Source organism: Lissotriton helveticus, chromosome 5_1 (assembly GCF_964261635.1).
Source record: "Lissotriton helveticus chromosome 5_1, aLisHel1.1, whole genome shotgun sequence".
Lineage (NCBI taxonomy): Eukaryota > Metazoa > Chordata > Amphibia > Caudata > Salamandridae > Lissotriton > Lissotriton helveticus.
In genome coordinates this window covers 1,228,571,832-1,228,590,759 of record NC_136065.1, presented here as the reverse complement: position 1 = coordinate 1,228,590,759, position 18,928 = coordinate 1,228,571,832, and the positions used below count along the sequence as shown (strand labels likewise).

General features: G+C 50.2%; 1 protein-coding gene across 1 annotated transcript in view; it reads right to left on the bottom strand.

Moving 5' to 3' along the window:
- The window catches only part of LOC144752607 (scavenger receptor cysteine-rich domain-containing protein DMBT1-like), a 1,088,995-nt gene that overhangs the window by 724,239 nt on the left and 345,828 nt on the right, over positions 1-18,928 (bottom strand). Inside the window, exon 20 of the mRNA XM_078640489.1 lies at positions 6,411-6,443. Within this exon, the coding sequence (XP_078496615.1) occupies positions 6,411-6,443 (33 nt within the window). The remainder of the gene's footprint in view (positions 1-6,410; positions 6,444-18,928) is intronic.

Genomic DNA, 18,928 nt, shown 5'->3' with positions numbered 1-18,928 from the left:
TCCATGCTCAAATGCGATTTTGGAAGACATTTCCTCCAAACGTCATGAGCCGTATCGCTCTGGTGAAAATGATTGTGTTGCCTAAACTACTGTACTGTTTTTCAAATCTCCCACTCTATGTTCCATCTAAGCTCTTTCGAGAGTTGGAACGGTTGTTCAGGGATTTCCTATGGAATAATGGGAGACCGCAGGTGGCCTTGTGGAAACTGTACGTTCCCACTGATCGGGGCAGGCTAGCTGTCCACAATATTGGACTGTGTTACATAGCTGCTCAACTCCAATGGGCACTAAAAGGCTTGATGGTCAGGGTTTGGAGGGCACAGCAACTGTGGCACAGCCCTGGACGCTCTCAGATCTGTCACCAGTTTCAACCCGTCACGAAACATCCAAGGACTGGTTTGTCGCTACATTGCTATTAGAGGAGCTTATATCTTACTCGCGAGACCCTTCCATATGCCCCTATCCTGCCGCTACTTGATACACCACGAGTCAGACTGGATACATTAGAAGCAGCTCTGACGCACTGGCATGCCGCAGGAGTAGACTCGCTGGGTGACCTTTATAGCGATGGTACGCTAATGTCATTCATGACACTAGCAGAGGATGCTAAGATACCAGTAGGCCAATTCCTTTTGCACGCCAACCTTCTGAAAGCACTATTGGATGCCTGGGGGGACTTGACGGTGGAACCGCCGACACATCTGCTCCTGCAATACCTACATGTCATGGGGGCAGGCTCCCACGTGGTGCATTGGTTAGTGGAAGCGCTCCTTACACACACCCTCAAGTCAATGACACAGCTCCGAGCTAGTTGGGAGATGGATAGAGGGCGGCCATGGACGGATAGAGAATGGGACACTGTGCTGGCAAGTTACAGTGACATACCGAGGAACTCCAGATTCAAACTTATACAGATATATATATATATATATATCATACAAAGGGTGTATCTCACACCGGACAAGATAAATAGGTACTTTCACACTGCCACCTCCACATGTCCACGCTGCCAGCAGCCAGATGCAGATTTGATTCACATGCTTTGGGCGTGCACATCCCAACAACAATATGGGCAAGGGGTAGTCACAATGCTAGCCTCATGTACAGACACACCCTTACCGCTGACGTGGAAGATTTGTCTACTGGGGCTTTGTGCCATGGAGAGCACGCCGCTACATAGGGAAGAGACAGAAGGGCTTCGCAAATACCCTGTGGCGCAGGACGGGGACATTATGCTGGTGGCTCTCCTAGGTTGGTGTTGCAGTAAATGATGAGGATCAACAACTTGCTGATTTATAACAGACATGTCAATACCCAGGGGTCTGCATACAAGACACTGTTGCGCCAAACCATAGAGCCAATCGCATACCCAGTCAATCAATCAATCAATCAGCGGAATTTATAAAGCGCGCTACTCACCCGTAAGGGTCTCAAGGTGCTGAGGGGGGGGGTTGCTACTGCTCGAACAGCCAGGTCTTGATTTGCTTCCTGAAGGAGAGATGGTCCAGGGTCAGCCGTAGGTGAGTGGGGAGGGAGTTCCAGGTCTTGGCTGCCAGGTAGGAGAAGGACCCTCCTCTGATGATGGATTTCCGAAAGCGTGGGTCGGAGGCGAGGGCGAGGCTAGCGGATCGGAGCTGGCGGGTGGGTCTGTAGAATGTGAGGCGGTTGTTGAGGTACTTCGGGCCCATGTTGTGGAGAGCCTTGTGTGCGTGGGTGAGGAGTCTGAACGTGATCCTCTTGTTGACGGGGAGCCAGTGCAGGTCTTTCAGGTGGGGAGAGATGTGGCTGCATCGAGGGATGTCCAGGATGAGTCTTGCTGAGGCGTTCCGGATGCGCTGGAGCCTTTTCTGGAGTTTGGCTTTGGTTCCAGCGTAGAGGGTGTTCCCGTAGTCCAGACGGATGGTGACGAGGGCCTGGGTGACCGTCTTCCTGGTTTCGGTGGGGATCCAGCGGTAGATCTTACGTAGCATGCGCAGGGTGTTGAAGCAGGATGATGAGACGGCATTCACTTGCTTGGTCATCGTGAGGAAGGAGTCCAGGATGAAGCCCAGGTTGTGTACGTGGTCCGTTGGTGTGGGTGCGATGCCCAGGGCAGGGGGCCACCAGGAGTCGTCCCAGGCAGAGGGAGATGGTCCGAGGATGAGGACTTCCGTCTTGTCTGAGTTCAGTTTAAGACGGCTGATCTTCATCCATTCTGCGACGTTTCTCATTCCTTCCTAGAGGTTGGCTTTGGCGGTGGCGGTGGCGGGGTCGTTCGTGAGGGAGAGGATCAGCTGGGTAACGTCGGCGTAGGAGATGATGTTGAGGTTGTGTTGGCGGGCGATGGCTGCGAGGGGGCTCATGTAGACGTTGAAGAGGGTGGGGCTGAGAGAGGATCCTTGCGGGACGCCGCAGATGACTTCTGTGGCCGTGGAGCGGAACGGGGGGAGGCGGACTCTCTGGGTTCTTCCGTCGAGGAACGAGATGATCCACTCCAGGGCCGCTCCTTGGATTCCTGTGTTGCTGAGGCGTTGTATCAGGGTGCGGTGGCATACGGTGTCGAAGGCTGCTGAGAGGTCTAGGAGGATGAGGGCAGCTGTTGCCCTGTTGTCGAGCAGGGACCTGATGTCGTCGGTGGCCGCGATGAGGGCAGTCTCGGTGCTGTGGTTTGCTCGGAAGCCAGACTGTGAGGGGTCGAGGGATCCGTTGGTCTCGAGGAAGGCGGAGAGTTGTCTGTTGACGGTCTTCTCGATGACTTTGGCTGGAAACGGGAGGAGCGAGATGGGGCAGAAGTTCTTGAGGTTCGTGGGGTCCGCGGTGGGCTTCTTCAGGAGGGCGCTCAGTTCGACATGTTTCCAGCTCTCCGGGAAGGTGGCAGATGCGAAGGAGCTGTTGATGACGTTCCGGAGTTGGGGTGCGATGATGGCGTCGGCCTTGTTGAAGATGTGGTGTGGGCAGGGGTCGGTGGGGGAGCCGGAGTGGATGGTGTTCATCAGGCGGGTGGTGTCTTCGGTGCTGACCGGGGTCCAGGTGCGGAGGGTGGTGGTGGCGGGGCGCTGGTTCGGTGGTTGGGTGGGTGGTTTGTTCGCCGAAGCTGTTGTGTATGTCGGCGATCTTGCGGTGGAAGAACGAGGCAAGAGAGTCGCAGAGGTCTTGCGAGGGAGTGATGTCGGTGTTGCAGGCACTGGGGTTGGAGAGCTCGTTAACGATGCTGTTGTGGGTGTTGCTGTCCAGTCGTTCTTTGAATGCTGTCTTCTTGGTGGTGCGGAACAGCTGGTGGTGCTTGCAGGTGGCGTTCTTGAGGGCGGTCATGTGTTCTGCTGTCTGGTCGTGGCGCCAGGCTTTCTCGAGGGTGCAGCAGGTTTTCTTGGAGTTTTTGAGGTCGTTGGTAAACCAAGAGGCTTTCCTGCTGCCGGGTCTGTTGGGAGGGTTCTTCAGTGGTGCGAGTTCGTCGGCGCAGTCGGTGAGCCACTGTGTGAGGTTGCGGGCTGCTTCGTCGGGGTCCGTCGTGTTGGTGGGCGGGTTCCGGCTGAGGGAGGAGGCGAGCTGGTCTGAGGTGATCTTGCTCCAGCTTCTGCGGGGAACCTGTTGCGGGTGGTGGTGGGCCGTGGTTCTAGTGGAGTTGAAGTGGACGCAGCTGTGGTCTGTCCAGTGTAGTCTGGTTGAGTGGCTGAAGGAGATGTGCTTGCTGGAGGAGAAGACGGGGTCAAGCGTGTGGCCGGCGTAGTGGATGGGGGTGTTCACCAGTTGCTTGAGTCCCAGGTTGGCGAGGTTGTCCAGCAGGGTGGCGGTGGTGCAGTCTTTGTTGTTCTCCAGGTGGAAGTTGAGGTCCCCTAGGAGGATGTAGTCTGTGGAAGTGATGGCGTGTGGACTGAGGAAGTCTGCGATGGCTTCGCTGAATTGTGTGCGTGGTCCTGGGGTCTGTAGATGAGGGTGCCTCTGAGGGTGGTCTTGGGGTCTGTGTGGATCTGGAAGTGAAGGTGTTCGGCGGCGGTGAGGGCGTCGTCGGAGTTGGACGTGATGCGGATGGTGTTTCTGTGGACGATGGCGATGCCTCCTCCGGTTTGTTGACGCGGTCTCTCCGGATGATCTTGTAGCCGTCCGGGATGGCAATGGCGATGTCGGGGGCTGAGGAGGCGTTCATCCAGGTTACCGTGAGGAAGGCGACATCTGGTGATGTTGTGTCGAGGAGGTCCCAGAGTTCCACGGCGTGCCTGTGGACGGAGCGGGTGTTGAGCAGGATGCACTTGAGGTGATTGTTGCTGGTGTTTGGCTTGGTGGGTGCGGTGCAGGTTCGGAGGCAGGTGAATTGGCAGGCTTGGCAGGTGAAGGGTCTGTGGGTGCGCCTCGGGGTGGCTTGGTAGCAGGTGGTTTTTCGGCCGGTGTGGAGTGCGTGGAGGGTGGCGGCGTCGTACGTTCGTCGGGTGCGTTGGCATCATCGGGGACCAGGGGTCCTGGTGCTGGGCGCGGACGGGCGTAGACGGGCTTGCCTTTGGCGCGCCTTCGGTGCCCCATCGGCGCAACCGCTGCGCGTGAACGCTGCACATACGTGCGGACTCTGCCATAAATGGAGAGTGGGAGGGAGGAGGGAGCGAGGAGCAGCTGGGAGGCGGGAGTGGGGTGGCGAATAGGAGGTCGAGGGTTGAGGGTACAGAACAAAGTAGGGGGGCTTGGTCGCGGGGGAGCAGCGGCAGGGAGCGGGGAGCGGGGAAAAACAGCGGGAAACAGGCGGCAGAGAGGCACAGAACAATCGGGCAAATACAGGGGCACAACAGTCAAACAGTAAACAAAAGAGCAGAGAAACACAACCAAGGGGCACCTAAGCCCAGGGGGCAGCGGCGAACAGGCGTCAGCAGCAGGGGGAACTGGTGCACTCAGGAGGAGCCACGCAGCGGGTGGAGCGACCGGCTCTGATGAGGTCAGGTCAGGTCACAGCTCCCTGTCGCGTGTCCTCTGCCTAAGTAGCCAGTGGGAGGGAGGAGCAGCTGGGAGGCGGGAGCGGGGTGGCAAATAGGAGGTCGAGGGTTGAGGGTACAGAACAAAGAAGGGGGACTGGGCCGCGAGGGAGCAGCGGCAGGGAGCGGGGAAAAGCAGCGGGAAACAGGCGGCAGAGAGGCACAGAACAATCGGGCAAATACAGGGGCACAACGGTCAAACAGTAAACAAAAAAGCAGAGAAACACAACCAAGGGGCACCTAAGCCCAGGGGGCAGCGGCGAACAGGCGTCAGCAGCAGGGGGAACCGGTGCACTCAGGAGGAGCCACGTGGCGGGTGGAGCGACCGGCTCTGACGAGGTCAGGTCAGGTCACAGCTCCCCGTCGCGTGTCCTCTGCCTAAGTAGCCAGTGGGAGGGAGGAGCAGCTGGGAGGCGGGAGCGGGGTGGCGAATAGGAGGTCGAGGGTCGAGGGTACAGAACAAAGAAGGGGGGCTGGGCCGCGGGGGAGCAGCGGCAGGGAGCGGGGAGTGGGGAAAAACAGCAGGAAACAGGCGGCAGAGAGGCACAGAACAATCGGGCAAATACAGGGGCACAACGGTCAAACAGTAAACAAAAAAGCAGAGAAACACAACCAAGGGGCACCTAAGCCCAGGGGGCAGCGGCGAACAGGCGCCAGCAGCAGGCGGAACCGGTGCACTCAGGAGGAGCCACGCGGCAGGTGGAGCGACCGGCTCTGACGAGGTCAGGTCAGGTCACCACTGAAAACTCCCGGTACACCACTACTGATCATACAGACCCCATTCGCTTCCAGAAGGGGGGTGCTCCTTTGCTGGTTTTGTAGCCACACACAGACACATGCTTTACTCTGGCCCCTGGCTGGGCGAGCCATAAGACACTGGGGTGTAGATTATATGGCTATACTGAGATATGTAGCAGCGAATTGACTTGTATAGTTCAGATGGCAGTTTGTAGTGTTGTAAGTTTGAGTTTTGAATATATGTTTATTAAAAAATAGGTCTTATTGGTATCCACATGCGACTTCTTATCACACATTGTCAATTTCCAATATTGTATTTAAGATGCTGTTCAAGTCTAGCTGACAGGTTAACGTTCTGTGATGGAATAGTCTATACACCAGGTTTTGTGGTATGGGCCCAGATAAAGGTATGTCCCAATAATGCTGTGTATGACCTTGCATTAAACTCGGAAACCATGATGTGAAAGCATGTGCGAGCAATAGCACACCTAGACTTCTTTAGGTGTACCCAAAATAATGTATACATTTGTAAGCAGACACGATGTGTTAATGTTAGCTTACTATTGATGTCAATTGCACTATTGTAAGTCACATGGGAACGATAATGTCGTGATGGACAATTGTAAATGCTGTATAAAAACATGCTGCCAGTTATGATAAAATACCAAAAATACCAATAAAGATATTTAAACAAAAAAAACAACAGAAACAGAAGAGATTTTTGCAAAACAGGTATACCTGTAACGATTGGCGCTCGGGTGCTTGAAGAACCTGTGGAAACACAGAAATAAGTTATGTGAAACCCAAATGGCAGGTTTCTAGAACTCTTATTCAGACCCATGACTACACCACTGAAGCAGAACCCAAACAGAATTTTAACTACAATTACAAATATATCATTAAACATAATGCAGATACCTCGATGAATGTTCAAAAATGATTTAATGTAATGTTTCAATATTTCAAATAACCACGAGTAGTGTAAGACGCAAGGTACCAGTAAATACTCCCCATAAACCCCTCCCATCCCAGGGACTTCAGCCTTTTTATGTACCAGTCTAATAGAGGTTTGCCATCTCAGAAAATGTTGATCAAAATGTTCATCTCAAACATCACACAGGTTTGAAACGTATCATTTGTCTCACCCAGTGCTCAGCACCAAGGCAAGAAAGAGGTTCCCACTGGCCGCTGCAGCTGAGGCAGGCAAAGTAATCACAGTCTTTAGGGCCACGTTGGATCACTGAGTTCCAGCAGTCACCAGTGGTCTAAGATTAAACCACATGTGTTTTGTACCCAAACAGACCAACACTTTTGGAGATACGTCAAAAGGCAAATACCAGTGTAAGAGTGTGAAAGAGTTCACAAATGGGCAATACCAGTGAATGTCAAGGGGTATATACTCTTATTGCTCCGTAGGGGAATTTCGTAACATGTCATTTCCAGAATTGATGTTGGCATCTTCCTTAACAAGATCAACAAATGAGCATAAAGGCTGCAAAAAGAAAAGTATGCAATAACACGCAAATACTAAATTCAACTAACTCAATGTCACTTTAAGTACAACATAACCACAGCAGAATTGGTGTTCTCTAAAAATAACTTACCAGCTGCAGGGTTGAAATCCCTACTGTAGCCAGCATGCATATGTCATTTTGCTTCTCCCCAAGCATGTGCTCTACATGCTTTTGTTGTTACACCTCAGCTCAACTGAGTACTCCTGCAGTATGATGAGTTCCCCAAAAGTAGAACTTCATTTCATATGGGTGACTGCTTCTCTATGTCAGAGATTATGAATTGTTCATTGCAGCAGATTTATAGTTGAGGGGTATCTGTCTTTTAACATGAACCTTGTAAATAATTGATTGGGATATATTTGAGGGGGATGAGAACCCACTTCAAATAATAATCAGGATGAACCGCTAAAGTCACTAAATAAACTTGAGCTTAACCCTCTAGTAGCTTGACACACAGCAGTCAGGCTTAATCTAGAGGCAATGTTTAAAGTTAAAATCGCTGTACTTTGCTCAGCTTAAGTCTTACCATAGAGCGATTTGTCAAACCCGGGCTGCATATTATGCAGCTGAGTTTTCCAACAGCCCTAACCCCTCCAAGTTAATCTCTAAGGTACTTAAAGACCTGATGGGGAAACGGGCCACCTCACAAGAAATCTGCACTGACTCGCACTGTGAAAGCTTGGCATCCTTCTTTGTGGAGAAAGTGCAGAAAATCTATCGAGGATTTATACCATCTGCTCCCGGGGAGGCTCTTGGTGATGTAAAGGCTTTGGTGTCCGAAACCTTGTCCACCTTGCCGGCCATGTCTAATGAGGTATTTGACACTCTGAGCCTCAAAATTAAATCGGGCTCCCCCTTAGACCCTCTGAAGCCGGAGCTTTTCACCCGTCTCCCGCCTCTTTGTCGTGAGCCCATTCTGGAGCTGATCAATCTCTCCCTTAGTGAGGGCGTGGTTCCGCCTTCCTGGAAGCAAGCTGTGGTCAAGCCCATTTTGAAAAAATCTAACGCTGACCCCTTGCTCCCGGAGAATTATAGGCCCATCTCCCTCCTACCTTGGACCGCCAAGGTCACTGAGGCGCACGTGAATACCATTCTGTCTGCCCACCTCTCTCGTAATAATATTCTTGACGAGAGTCAAAATGGGTTCCGCGCTCAACATAGCACTGAAACCGCCCTGCTCTTTATGATCGAGCATTTACGGTCAGTGCTAGATGCGGGGCAGACTGCGGCGCTCTTACTGTTAGACCTGAGCGCCGCGTTTGACACGGTGTCTCATGACATTCTGATGCGGCGTTTGGAGGAAGTGGGTATTGTGGGGAAGGCTCTTCAGTGGTTCCGCTCATTCCTCTCGGACCGGTCTTTTAAAGTAGCCATTCCACCTGGCCAGTCCTTGTACCACTCTTTGGAACTGGGAGTCCCTCAGGGCTCTGCCCTTAGCCCCACATTGTTTAACTTGTATGTGAAACCGCTGGCTGCTGTCGTCAGGCAATGTGGCCTTACCATGGCATCGTATGCAGACGACACGCAGCTGGCGGTGACACTCAGTGGGGACCCTGAGGTGACGGCGCCCAGATTCCGGGCAGGACTTATAGCTGTGGCAAACTGGATGCGTAACAACTGCCTACAGCTTAATGCCAAGAAGACCGAGGTCCTGATTGTAGGGAAGCAGGCGGAACTCTGGGGAGATCAGTGGTGGCCTCTCGAATTGGGGGTGGCCCCCATCCCAGCGGCCGAAGTTAAAAATCTGGGGGTCTGGCTGGATTCCAACCTTTCTTTTACCAGCCATACAAAGAAGATAGCAGCCACCTGCTATGGCATTCTGCGAGGACTGAGACCAGTCCTCAAATTCTTCGACCCTCCCACTCGGCAAATGGTGGTGCAGTCCTCTATCCTTTCCCGGATAGACTACGGGAGTGCCTTGCTTCTTGGAGTCAACCAGGCTGAGGCGACTAGGCTTCAGAGGGTGCAGAATGCTGCTGCACGGGCCATTGTAGGTTGTCCGAGACGTTGTTCGGTCTCCCCTGTCCTGGCCTCTCTTCACTGGCTTCCGGTCAGACAGAGAGTCAAATTTAAGGCTCTCTGTTTGACATTTAAGATTCTGAAGCTTTCCTCTCCTCCGGCCCTGGCGAGTCTCATCTCTCCGTATGTTCCTACGCGGTCCCTCAGATCCGAAACTCACCATCTGGCGACTAAGCCTAGGTTTAGGCTGAGCAGGATGGGAGGACGTTCCTTCCGTGTTTTGGCGGCGGACTTATGGAATTCCCTTCCTGTACACATTCGGGCCCTCAACAGCCTGACTCTTTTCAGACGCGCCATCAAAACCCACCTGTTCACTTCTGCTATCTGAACTCTCTTCTTTTCAGCTCTGATCTGTTGTGTTGTGTACATGATCAGGCGCCAGGACGCCCCTTCGCTGGGGCAGCTGTTGCGCCCAATAAATGTTATTAACATAACATAACATAACATAAAGTATATATGATGTACCAAAAACCGTAATAAAGTTAAAACTCAACACAAGAAAATTCCCAAAATAATTTTGGAACAATAGAGAATACTTTATTATGTGAAATAAGACCAAAGGCCATTAAATAGAGGCAGTTGAACAAGCAGAAAGCAATTCTGGCACTTTACTGACCTCAACTGGTCGTTTTCTATCAAGACAGTTAAATAGAGGCAGTTGAACAGAAAAAAAGTCCCTAAGCAGAAGCAGACACGTCTAAGGGCTGATCTCCAGAGCCCACAAAGTACACACAAATAAGTATATACAGAAGTATATATAAGAGGTCTTGAATGCTCGGCCTGAAAGGGGTCATCAACTAGTTATCTGTACGCAACTTGCAAGCTACACCTGATGCAGGGCTCAATGACAGCAGACTGCTGAAGTGTGTGGGGTCACGGTGCAGGTGTCGCAAAGGAGAGAAAACTCAGTGGACGCGAAGTCTGAACTCCATGCTTTTGAAGGCTTTGATGTTGATTGGATGCTGCTCTTCATCGGTCCTATTGAAGTCCCACTTCTTGCAGTCAGTTTTGGGACAGGAGGAGCACACTCTAAATCCAGCCAAGGATCCAGGACCTGAGGTGTACCACTTAGGGAATAGTCAGTAATAGGGTCCAGGGCAAGTCCTATTGAAACTGGTCAGCTGGGCAGATATGGAGAGAGAGGCCTCCGCAAGGTTGTTGTGTCCATGTAACTTAAACAGAAAGTCAGCCAACTGATCCTTGGAGTAACTTCTATGGTCTTGGGTTCAAGGCAAGCAAGTCTAATCTTCCTTCAGATTCTTCAAACAGCAGGGCAGACCTTTTTTTATTTTTCACAGGGTCTGGTTTTGGGGACGAGGTCTATGAGGTCCACTTGAATGCTATGTGCCAGCCTTTGGGATGGGCAGGCCTTTAACAATCCCTAAACAAGTTCTGGTCAGTTCCTTCACTCTCATTGTGTTTGCTGCCAGCTTGCCTAGTTTGACAAAACGATAGGCAACACTAGGTGTGAGGTTCATCTGCCAATGTCAAGACAGGTATTATTTGAAGCTCAGGAAGGGGTGGGCAAAGACCGCAGGCTGTCCTGTCATGGGAGAAGATCACTCCCCACACTCAGAGCCCTTTGTCCACTGTCTGGTAGCCATCAGGGGTCAGGTGCAGGGCCGGAATGGGATCGCAAACAAACCCTGACATTTACATCGGACTCATTGTTGGGGGGCTGGGGGTGACTGGTGGGAACACTGCTACTGTACTTTTGTTACACTGGGCCGAATTTGCAGCAGTGCCAACAGTAACAACAAGCATTGGCATAGCCAATAGGTTTCACATTTGGGACCTGATAAGTGTTTAGTGATGCAACAGTTGGTGTTGTTGCACCAAGGATATACTGCTGCATAACTAAATACGTATAGGGTCCAAAAAGCGAGACCTATTGGCTATGCCAATGCATGTTTGTTTTTTGTTGCTGTTTTGTTTAAGTTGCCAGATCTACAATAGCTGGACATGGTTTTTGTTACTGCTCTGAATGTTGTTTCCATTCTGGTTGTGTGAGTGCCTGGTGGGAGGGTGCACTGTCAGCTGGTGGTGTGTGTGCCTGGTGGAAGTGTGCACTGATGGCTGGTGGTGTGTGTGCCTGGTGGAAGTGTGCACTGACCGCTGGTCGTGTGTATGCCTGGTGGAAGGGTACATTGACGGCTGATAGTGTGTATGCTTGTTGGAAGGGTGCACTGACGGCTGGTGGTGTATGTGCCTGGTGGTAGCGTGCACTGACGGCTGGTGGTATGTGTGCCTGGTGGAAGTGTGCACTGACGCCTGGTAGTGTGTGGGCCTGGTGGAAGCGTGCACTGACGGCTGTTGCTGTGTGTGTCTGGTGGAAGCGTGCACTGACGGCTGGTGGTCAGTATGCCTGATGGAAGCGTGCACTGATGGCTGTTGGTGTGTATGCTTGGTGGAAGCGTGCCCTGATGGCTAGTGGTGTATGTGCCTGGTGATAGCGTGCACTGATGGCTGGTGGTGTGTGTGCCTGGAGGAAGCGTGCACTGATGGCTGGTGCTGTTTGTGCCTGGTGGAAGCGTGCACTGATGCCTGGTGGTGTGTATGTCTGGTGGAAGCGTGCAATGGCGGCTGGTGGTGTGTGTGCCTGGTGGTAGCGTGCACTGATGGCTAGTGGTGTGTGTGCTGGTGGAAGCTTTGACTGACGGCTGCTGGTGTGTGTGCCTGGTGGAAACGTGCACTGATGGCTGGTGGGGCGTGCCTGGTGGAAGCGTGCAGTGACGGCTGGTGGTGTGTATGGCTGGTGGAAGTGTGCACTGACGGCTGGTAGTGTGTGTGCCTGGTGGTAGCGTGCACTGACGACTGGTTGTGTGTGCCTGGTGTAAGCGTGCACTGACGGCTGGTGGTGCGTGTGCCTGGTGGAAGCATGCACTCACGGCTGGTGGTGTGGGTGCCTGGTGGAAGCATGCACTGATGGCTGGTGGTATGTGTGCCTGGTGGAAGCGTGCACTGATGGCTGGTGGTGTGTGTGTGCCTGGTGGGAGCGTGCACTAATGGCTGGTGGTATGTGTGCCTGGTGAAAGTGTGCACGGACGACAGAGGGTGTGTGTGCCTGGTGGAAGCAGGAACATTCACAGTGATAGAAGACACAAATGAAACTGACGAAGGGGAGGGGGAGGAGGGGGAGAAGGTAGGGGGAGTGCGAGCAGAGGAGCATGATTCACAGCTAGAAGACACAAATGAAGCTGACCAGGAGGGAGGGGAAAAAGGGAGGGGGTAGTGCAAGCAGAGGAGCCTGATTACAGCAATAAATACATAGATGGCAGCTGTGCACGTGCATGAGCTCGTGAATGCAAGCTGTAGGCCAGCAAAAGCCTCTGGTGGCACTTTTAAAAGCCACTTACTAAATGTCTCGAAGAGACAGCGCATGCGCTGTCTCAGGCAAGACCTAAAAACAGCCCCCACCCTTCTGGCCCACCGGGGAAACGCATGGTGCCCACTACTGCCAGTTCGGCCCTGGCAGATGCCAGCTGGACAGTGGTGGGAAAACCTTTTGGTTTAGGCAGGAAAATACATTGTAACCATAAGGTTGGATTTTAAATTACTATTAAAATGAGTCCTTGACCATTTTCCTACCAATTCTGAATTTAGGATTTATTAAAGGTGATAATGTAAACCAGTGTTAACGTATGGGAGAGCAACTGTGAAAAACGACGTTGGTTTTTTTTCATTGCCGTGACACTTAAGACATTAAATATTCATGCCGTACTTTTTAAATATCTTGCATCTTGCCCTATGAATGTTAAAGCCTACCTTAGAGTTGAATTAAAAGCATTAAAAAATAAGATTTAGAACTGGCAAAGGGTTTATTTTGCCAGGTAGGATTGGTAGTTTAAAAATGCTCAATCAAGGCTGCAGTGGCAGGCCTGGAGACATGTTTTGCAGTGTGACATAATGGCAGAATGAGTGCTGCAGCCCATGAGCTACATTTACTTTACAGGCCCTAGGTATGTGAGGCACAAATTACCAAGGATTTAAAAATGAATAAGGGTGCCTATTAGGGATATGCCAATTCCAAAATGTTTACAAAGGTGAGCACAAGCACTTTATCACTGGTTAGCATGGGTGAAATGCACACATTTCTACAGCCAACAAAAATTGGCCTATGGGTTGTCATTGCTGAATGCTTACAAAGTATCTTAATTGGGGCACCTCATTCCCTCAGAATGTGAAAGGCATATCTAAGGACTGCATGCAAGTGATGGTAGAAGTTCTCCAGTATGGGAGGGTCCCCCAGGCCTCACAGTGTGCCAATGACCACCAATCCTTGGGGGAAATGTGGGGGGTCAGGGACAGGAACATCCATATCCCAATATGAAGACCAAGACCCTTGAAAGGAACTGAACCACAAACAACTTGGAAATCCCAGGGAAAGGCCGACAAAGAGCTACCCCCTATACCCAAAACAGAGGCACACAAGTAATCTAAACTGCGGGCTGATCTAGAGATTGGTGGATGGATTAATGGCTATAAGAGCAACAGAATATTTTATTGCATCTACCCAATGGACATCTCGTCCACAAAATTTAGAGACGTTTTCAGACCCCACAGACATCTCTTTACATTGACAAGAACTGTGATTGTAGTGGTTCCTGTCAATATAGGAAACATTTGACAGATGTTACAATTAGTCCTGATAGTTGGCCGTCACACTTTTCTAACTTGTTCATGTTTTCCAAAAACATACCCCCAAACTGGGAGTTTATGTTGTATATAAAAAAAATAATAATAAGCCATACAATCTGAGATTTCTCCCAGGGTGTTGGGGGGTAATTATAATGATTTTTTCCTGTCCCTCACTGCCATGATGTTCCTGGCAAAAATAGGCAGGAAATAATGCATTATACCATCAATCCTAAATATGGCCGATGGTGTAACATCTTCCTTCTCCTACTACAAGTGACAAAGATTATCAAGATACCCTATGGAACTAAACTGACGTTCCCACCTCATCTTTTAGAGGTAATTTGATATATCCATTTTTAAGACAGGAAACATTCTTATACAAGCGACGGACCCTCACCTCTCCCTATTCTATCAACACTTTCTGTCATTTTTCAAACCTCTCACACGTCAGGGTGATCTGTCACTTAGGCCTTCATCCCCGACCCCTGACACGCTCACCTGAACCAACGTGCCTTTCCCCCCCCCCTCATATTCACATTCCGGCCCGAAGCCACCCACGGATCTAACTTGCAACCTTACTTCCCCCATAAACACACTCAGCACACAAACGTTCAGCCAAGGGTCCTCACCTTTGCCCACCCAAACCAGCAATCTCTCAGCGGCTAATCACGAAGTTGGGTTCAGCACACCTAGCTGCTTCGGCCTCATCGTTAGACCAGCTTCTCCTGAACCCTCTGCCGAAGCACCACTCCTTACCATTTCTGTCCCTATCCACCCCACTAAGGTTGTCCACAAGCCTAGTTCTCAAAGTAAGGAGCTCACCCATATCAAAGCACACTCTGCACCTTGCTCCCATGGACTTGTCTCACAGCTTCAAGCATGCATCGCTGGAAGTGTTGATAACACACTCACACAGATCTGGTCCCGTATGAAACAGAAACATGACTCACTGGCAAATGACATATCTCACCTAAGACATGACATCTCAAAACAAGCTAAGCTATCCAGCAATCACACCCCCAAGAGTTATAAATTACCTCCACACACTGGCTCTCCTACCGCAGCCTCTAAACATCCCCCCTGGCTCCACACTATTTGAGGTCATATTTCCCAAAGACCCCTTTATGCCCTCCGCACCCTATGGCAACTCGAAGGCATTGCTCTAAGCAAATCATAGCTTTCCAAACCACAGTCTAGGTCTCCCCAACCCCACCTCACTTTCCCAGTAATTGGGAGCACTATTAGAATCACCAGTTCTAGCAACGAAGAACTTGATATAGCTTTCCTCACATAATCCTGGCTCAATGAACACGCCACCCCTATTCTTGACCTGCTAACCCCTCCCGGGTGTACTATCATTAGACAGGACGGACCTAAAAGATCAGGTGGAGGTCTAGCCATGATTCACAAAATAGGAATCCAACTCTCTGCGTTAAGTAAGGCAAAACACTCGACCTTTGAATACCTTGGGGCAGAACCTATAACCAAAGGCCTGTCAAATTCCACACCATCCTCCTAGTGACTGACCCCTCTTCACAGAAGAGCTTTGAGACTTCATTACTCGGTTTGCCTTAACTGACATGAAGGATGTGTACCTGGGCGATTCCAACATTCATTGGAACAATGCAAAAGATACCTCACTGTGACTACTTTTGAACCTTCTGGATCTTAACGACCTAAATCAACTTTGCAATAAACAAATACACATCAAAGGCCCCGCCCTAGATGTGATTATCACAAAAAATGACCTGATCTCCTTTAGCTCCATATCACCTATTGATTAGTCAGACCGCAATCTACTTCCTTTCAATATCAATGCCACAGTCAAACCCCTCCCAGATGTTCCTAAGAATCCTAAGCAATTAACCAGAGATATAAAACAAGTCCAAATTCTTGAACTTCACACTACAACTCATCTATCTCGGATCTTCTCAATCAAGTGGCCCCACCTAAACTAAAACAACCGAGAGCTACAAAATCAAAATCATGGTTTAATTCAGATTTCAACGATGGAAGAAGAAAACTCAGACAAGCAGAAAGGACTTGGGGGCATATTAGCAAGAACCTCGTTAAAATTATCGCCGTTTTAGCAGCAGGGAACTGCCTCTAAAGCGGCGATAATGGGCTTGCTAATATGCGTTATAGAAATCCAATAGCAGCCCAGGTTAAATGTGCAGGACATCTAACCTGGGCTTCTATTGGAACTCTAAAGCACATATTAGCAAGCCCACTATTGCCGTTTTAGCGGCAGTTTCCTGCCGCTAAAACGGCAATCATTTTAATGAGGTTCTTGCTAATATGGCCCTTGGAGACAAAACCCCTCGACTACTCACCTAGCTTTACTTAGAACTACAAGGCTGTCATACAAAAAAAACATCTCTAGAGAAAAAGCCTCCTTCTTCCGCAACCAATGGAACTTTGCAAAAAGTAGTGCCAGGGAGCTCTTTAACATTGTGAAAAGATAACCCACGTCTGACCCCCCTCTTGCTTTAATCACCACTAATGAACGATGTGAAGAAATTGCTAGCATTTTTCTCTGACAAAGTCGCAAAAATTGAGCAATCCTTCTTACAAGTCTCATCTCTTTCCTCCGTTCTCACCTCTCTCTCTGACCCACCTCCCCCCATGGCAGCTCCACCTCCAGTTCTGTTTGCTGACCATACAACCCCTAAAGGTACACCTCGGTCACTCCAAATTGAAAAATAACGCCAAAAAGTCTGACTTACAACACTTGACTGAAAAACCTCCTGTTCCTAGCCAAGACTTTGAAAAAATTTAACTTACAGCAACTTTTTTTGTGTAAATATTTTTATTGTCATTTGCATGCTAACAGTACATTTCCAAACAGGCATATTACAACAATTACAGTATTCTTGCTTTCGCTCAACAAGGATATATGATCACTTAACATAGACTATTGGTCATTTCTTTGCTTAACTCTGATCAGTATCACGCAAATTGCACATGTCATTATCACATTTTCAACCATGAGGAACAGCAACTGTGAACTTACCCCTCACCCTCCCCCCTCGGTCAGGGGCTGCTACGTTCACCTCGAGGCTGGAAAACCACCTGTATTATCGCGTACCTCACTCATCTAAGCTATTATGGGGGCACTGGGGGAACCTAGATTGCAGCCAATGTGTCATTCATTCCCTGAGTGGAGTGTAATGAGACCACCTCTCTCTCCAGAGGGGCTTTTTCTTTGGTTAGGTCTGTAATCATTAGGCACCAAGCCCTTGCGTCTTCCTCAAGGTTTTTCATCTGAACTAATTCTGCGTTGGCCCGCTCCATATCCCTAGTCCACCTCTCAAGGGTGGGAAGAGCTGGATTCAGCCAATGAATTGCGATTTGCCTTTTTGCTAAGACGAAGCCCAGTTGTACACATTTCCTAGTGAGTTTCTTGGCTTTTGGCATGGGTAGCAGCCCCAACACCAACCCTTTAATAGTGGCTGGTATGTTCCACCCCGTGACAGTCTGCAGTCTGCAGCATATCTATCACCGCCCCCCAAAGGCGTGCCAGCGCGGGACAGTCCCACACCATATGGAATTGGTGTGCATCTGAGTATTTACATCTTGGACATTTTATGTAGTACTTGGGAGTGAGGTATATGTGGTGTACCACAATACTGGATTAATTTAAAGCGTGTATTAGAGCTTATCTGCTTGACCCTTTCATGCACTTTCTGCCATTGCGTTGCTGTAAGGGGCTCGCCCAATGCATCATCCCATTTTGCGTGTAATGGAAGCGGATCGGTGGGAATATCTTCCCGGGATGCTCTGTTTATGTGTGAAACCAATCTTTGTCCCCCCCGCCGGAGAGGTTACCATCTGTAATACTGTTGTGCCCTGTGGCTCCTATGGGACTGCTGGCCACAATTCTCTGGCTACCATAGAGATCTTAGCGATACCAAAGGGGATGATGGACGGAGCGTTTGAGCAAATGAAACACTCACCCCCAGTCAACTGATCTGGGTTTATTCCATCATCATTCTTTAGCTCACTCCACCACCCCAGTTCAGACGTGGCCATATGCAAATCAGTCTGACCCTGTGCCTCATGGGAACAGTCCAGCCCGAACTGCCAAGCCATGTCTTCCCTGGACCGGAACCAAGCATCCTGGGACCGGTTTCGAGTTCATAACCCTCATCAGCCAGGCTATCTGGAATCCAGTGGCAAAGTGAGCAAGGGACCCACGTCTGGGCATACCCTGCCAACTTAGGGCGAACAAAGCGATTCCAATGGGGATGATGGACGGAGCATTTGAGGAAATCAAACACTCACTCCCAGTCACCTGATCTGGGATTATTCCATCATCATTCTGTAGCTCACTCCACCACCCCAGTTCAGACATGGCCATATGCAAATCAGTCTGACCCTGTGCCTCATGGGAACAGTCTAGCCCGAACTGCCAAGCCATGTCTTCACTGGACCGGAAACAAGCATCCTGGGACCGGTTTCAGGTTCATAACCCTCATCAGCCAGGCTATCTTGTATCCAGTGGCAAAGTGAGCAAGGGACCCACGTCTGGGCATACCCTCCAACTTAGGGCGTACAAAGCGATACCAAAGGGTATGATGGACGGAGAGTTTGAGCAAATCAAACACTCACCCCCAGTCAACTGATCTGGGTTTATTCCATCATCGTTCTTTCGCTCACTCCACCACCTTAGTTCAGACATGGCCATATGGAAATCAATCTGACCGTGTGCCTCATGGGAACAGTTCAGCCCGAATTGCCAAGCCATGTCTTCCCTGGACCGGAAACAAGCATCTTGGGACCGGTTTCGGGTTCATAACCCTCATCAGCCAGGCTATCTTGAATCAAGTGGCAAAGTGAGCAAGGGACCCACGTCTGGGCATTCCCTGCCAACTAAGGGCGAACAAAGCGATACCAAAGGGGATGATGGACGGAGCGTTTGAGCAGATCAAACACTCACCCCCTGTCAACTGATCTGCGTTTATTCCATCATCATTCTTTAGCTCACTCCACCACCCCAGTTGAGACATGGCCATATGCAAATCAGTATGACCTTGTGCCTCATGGGAACAGTCCAGCCTAAAATGCTAAGCCATGCCTTCCCTG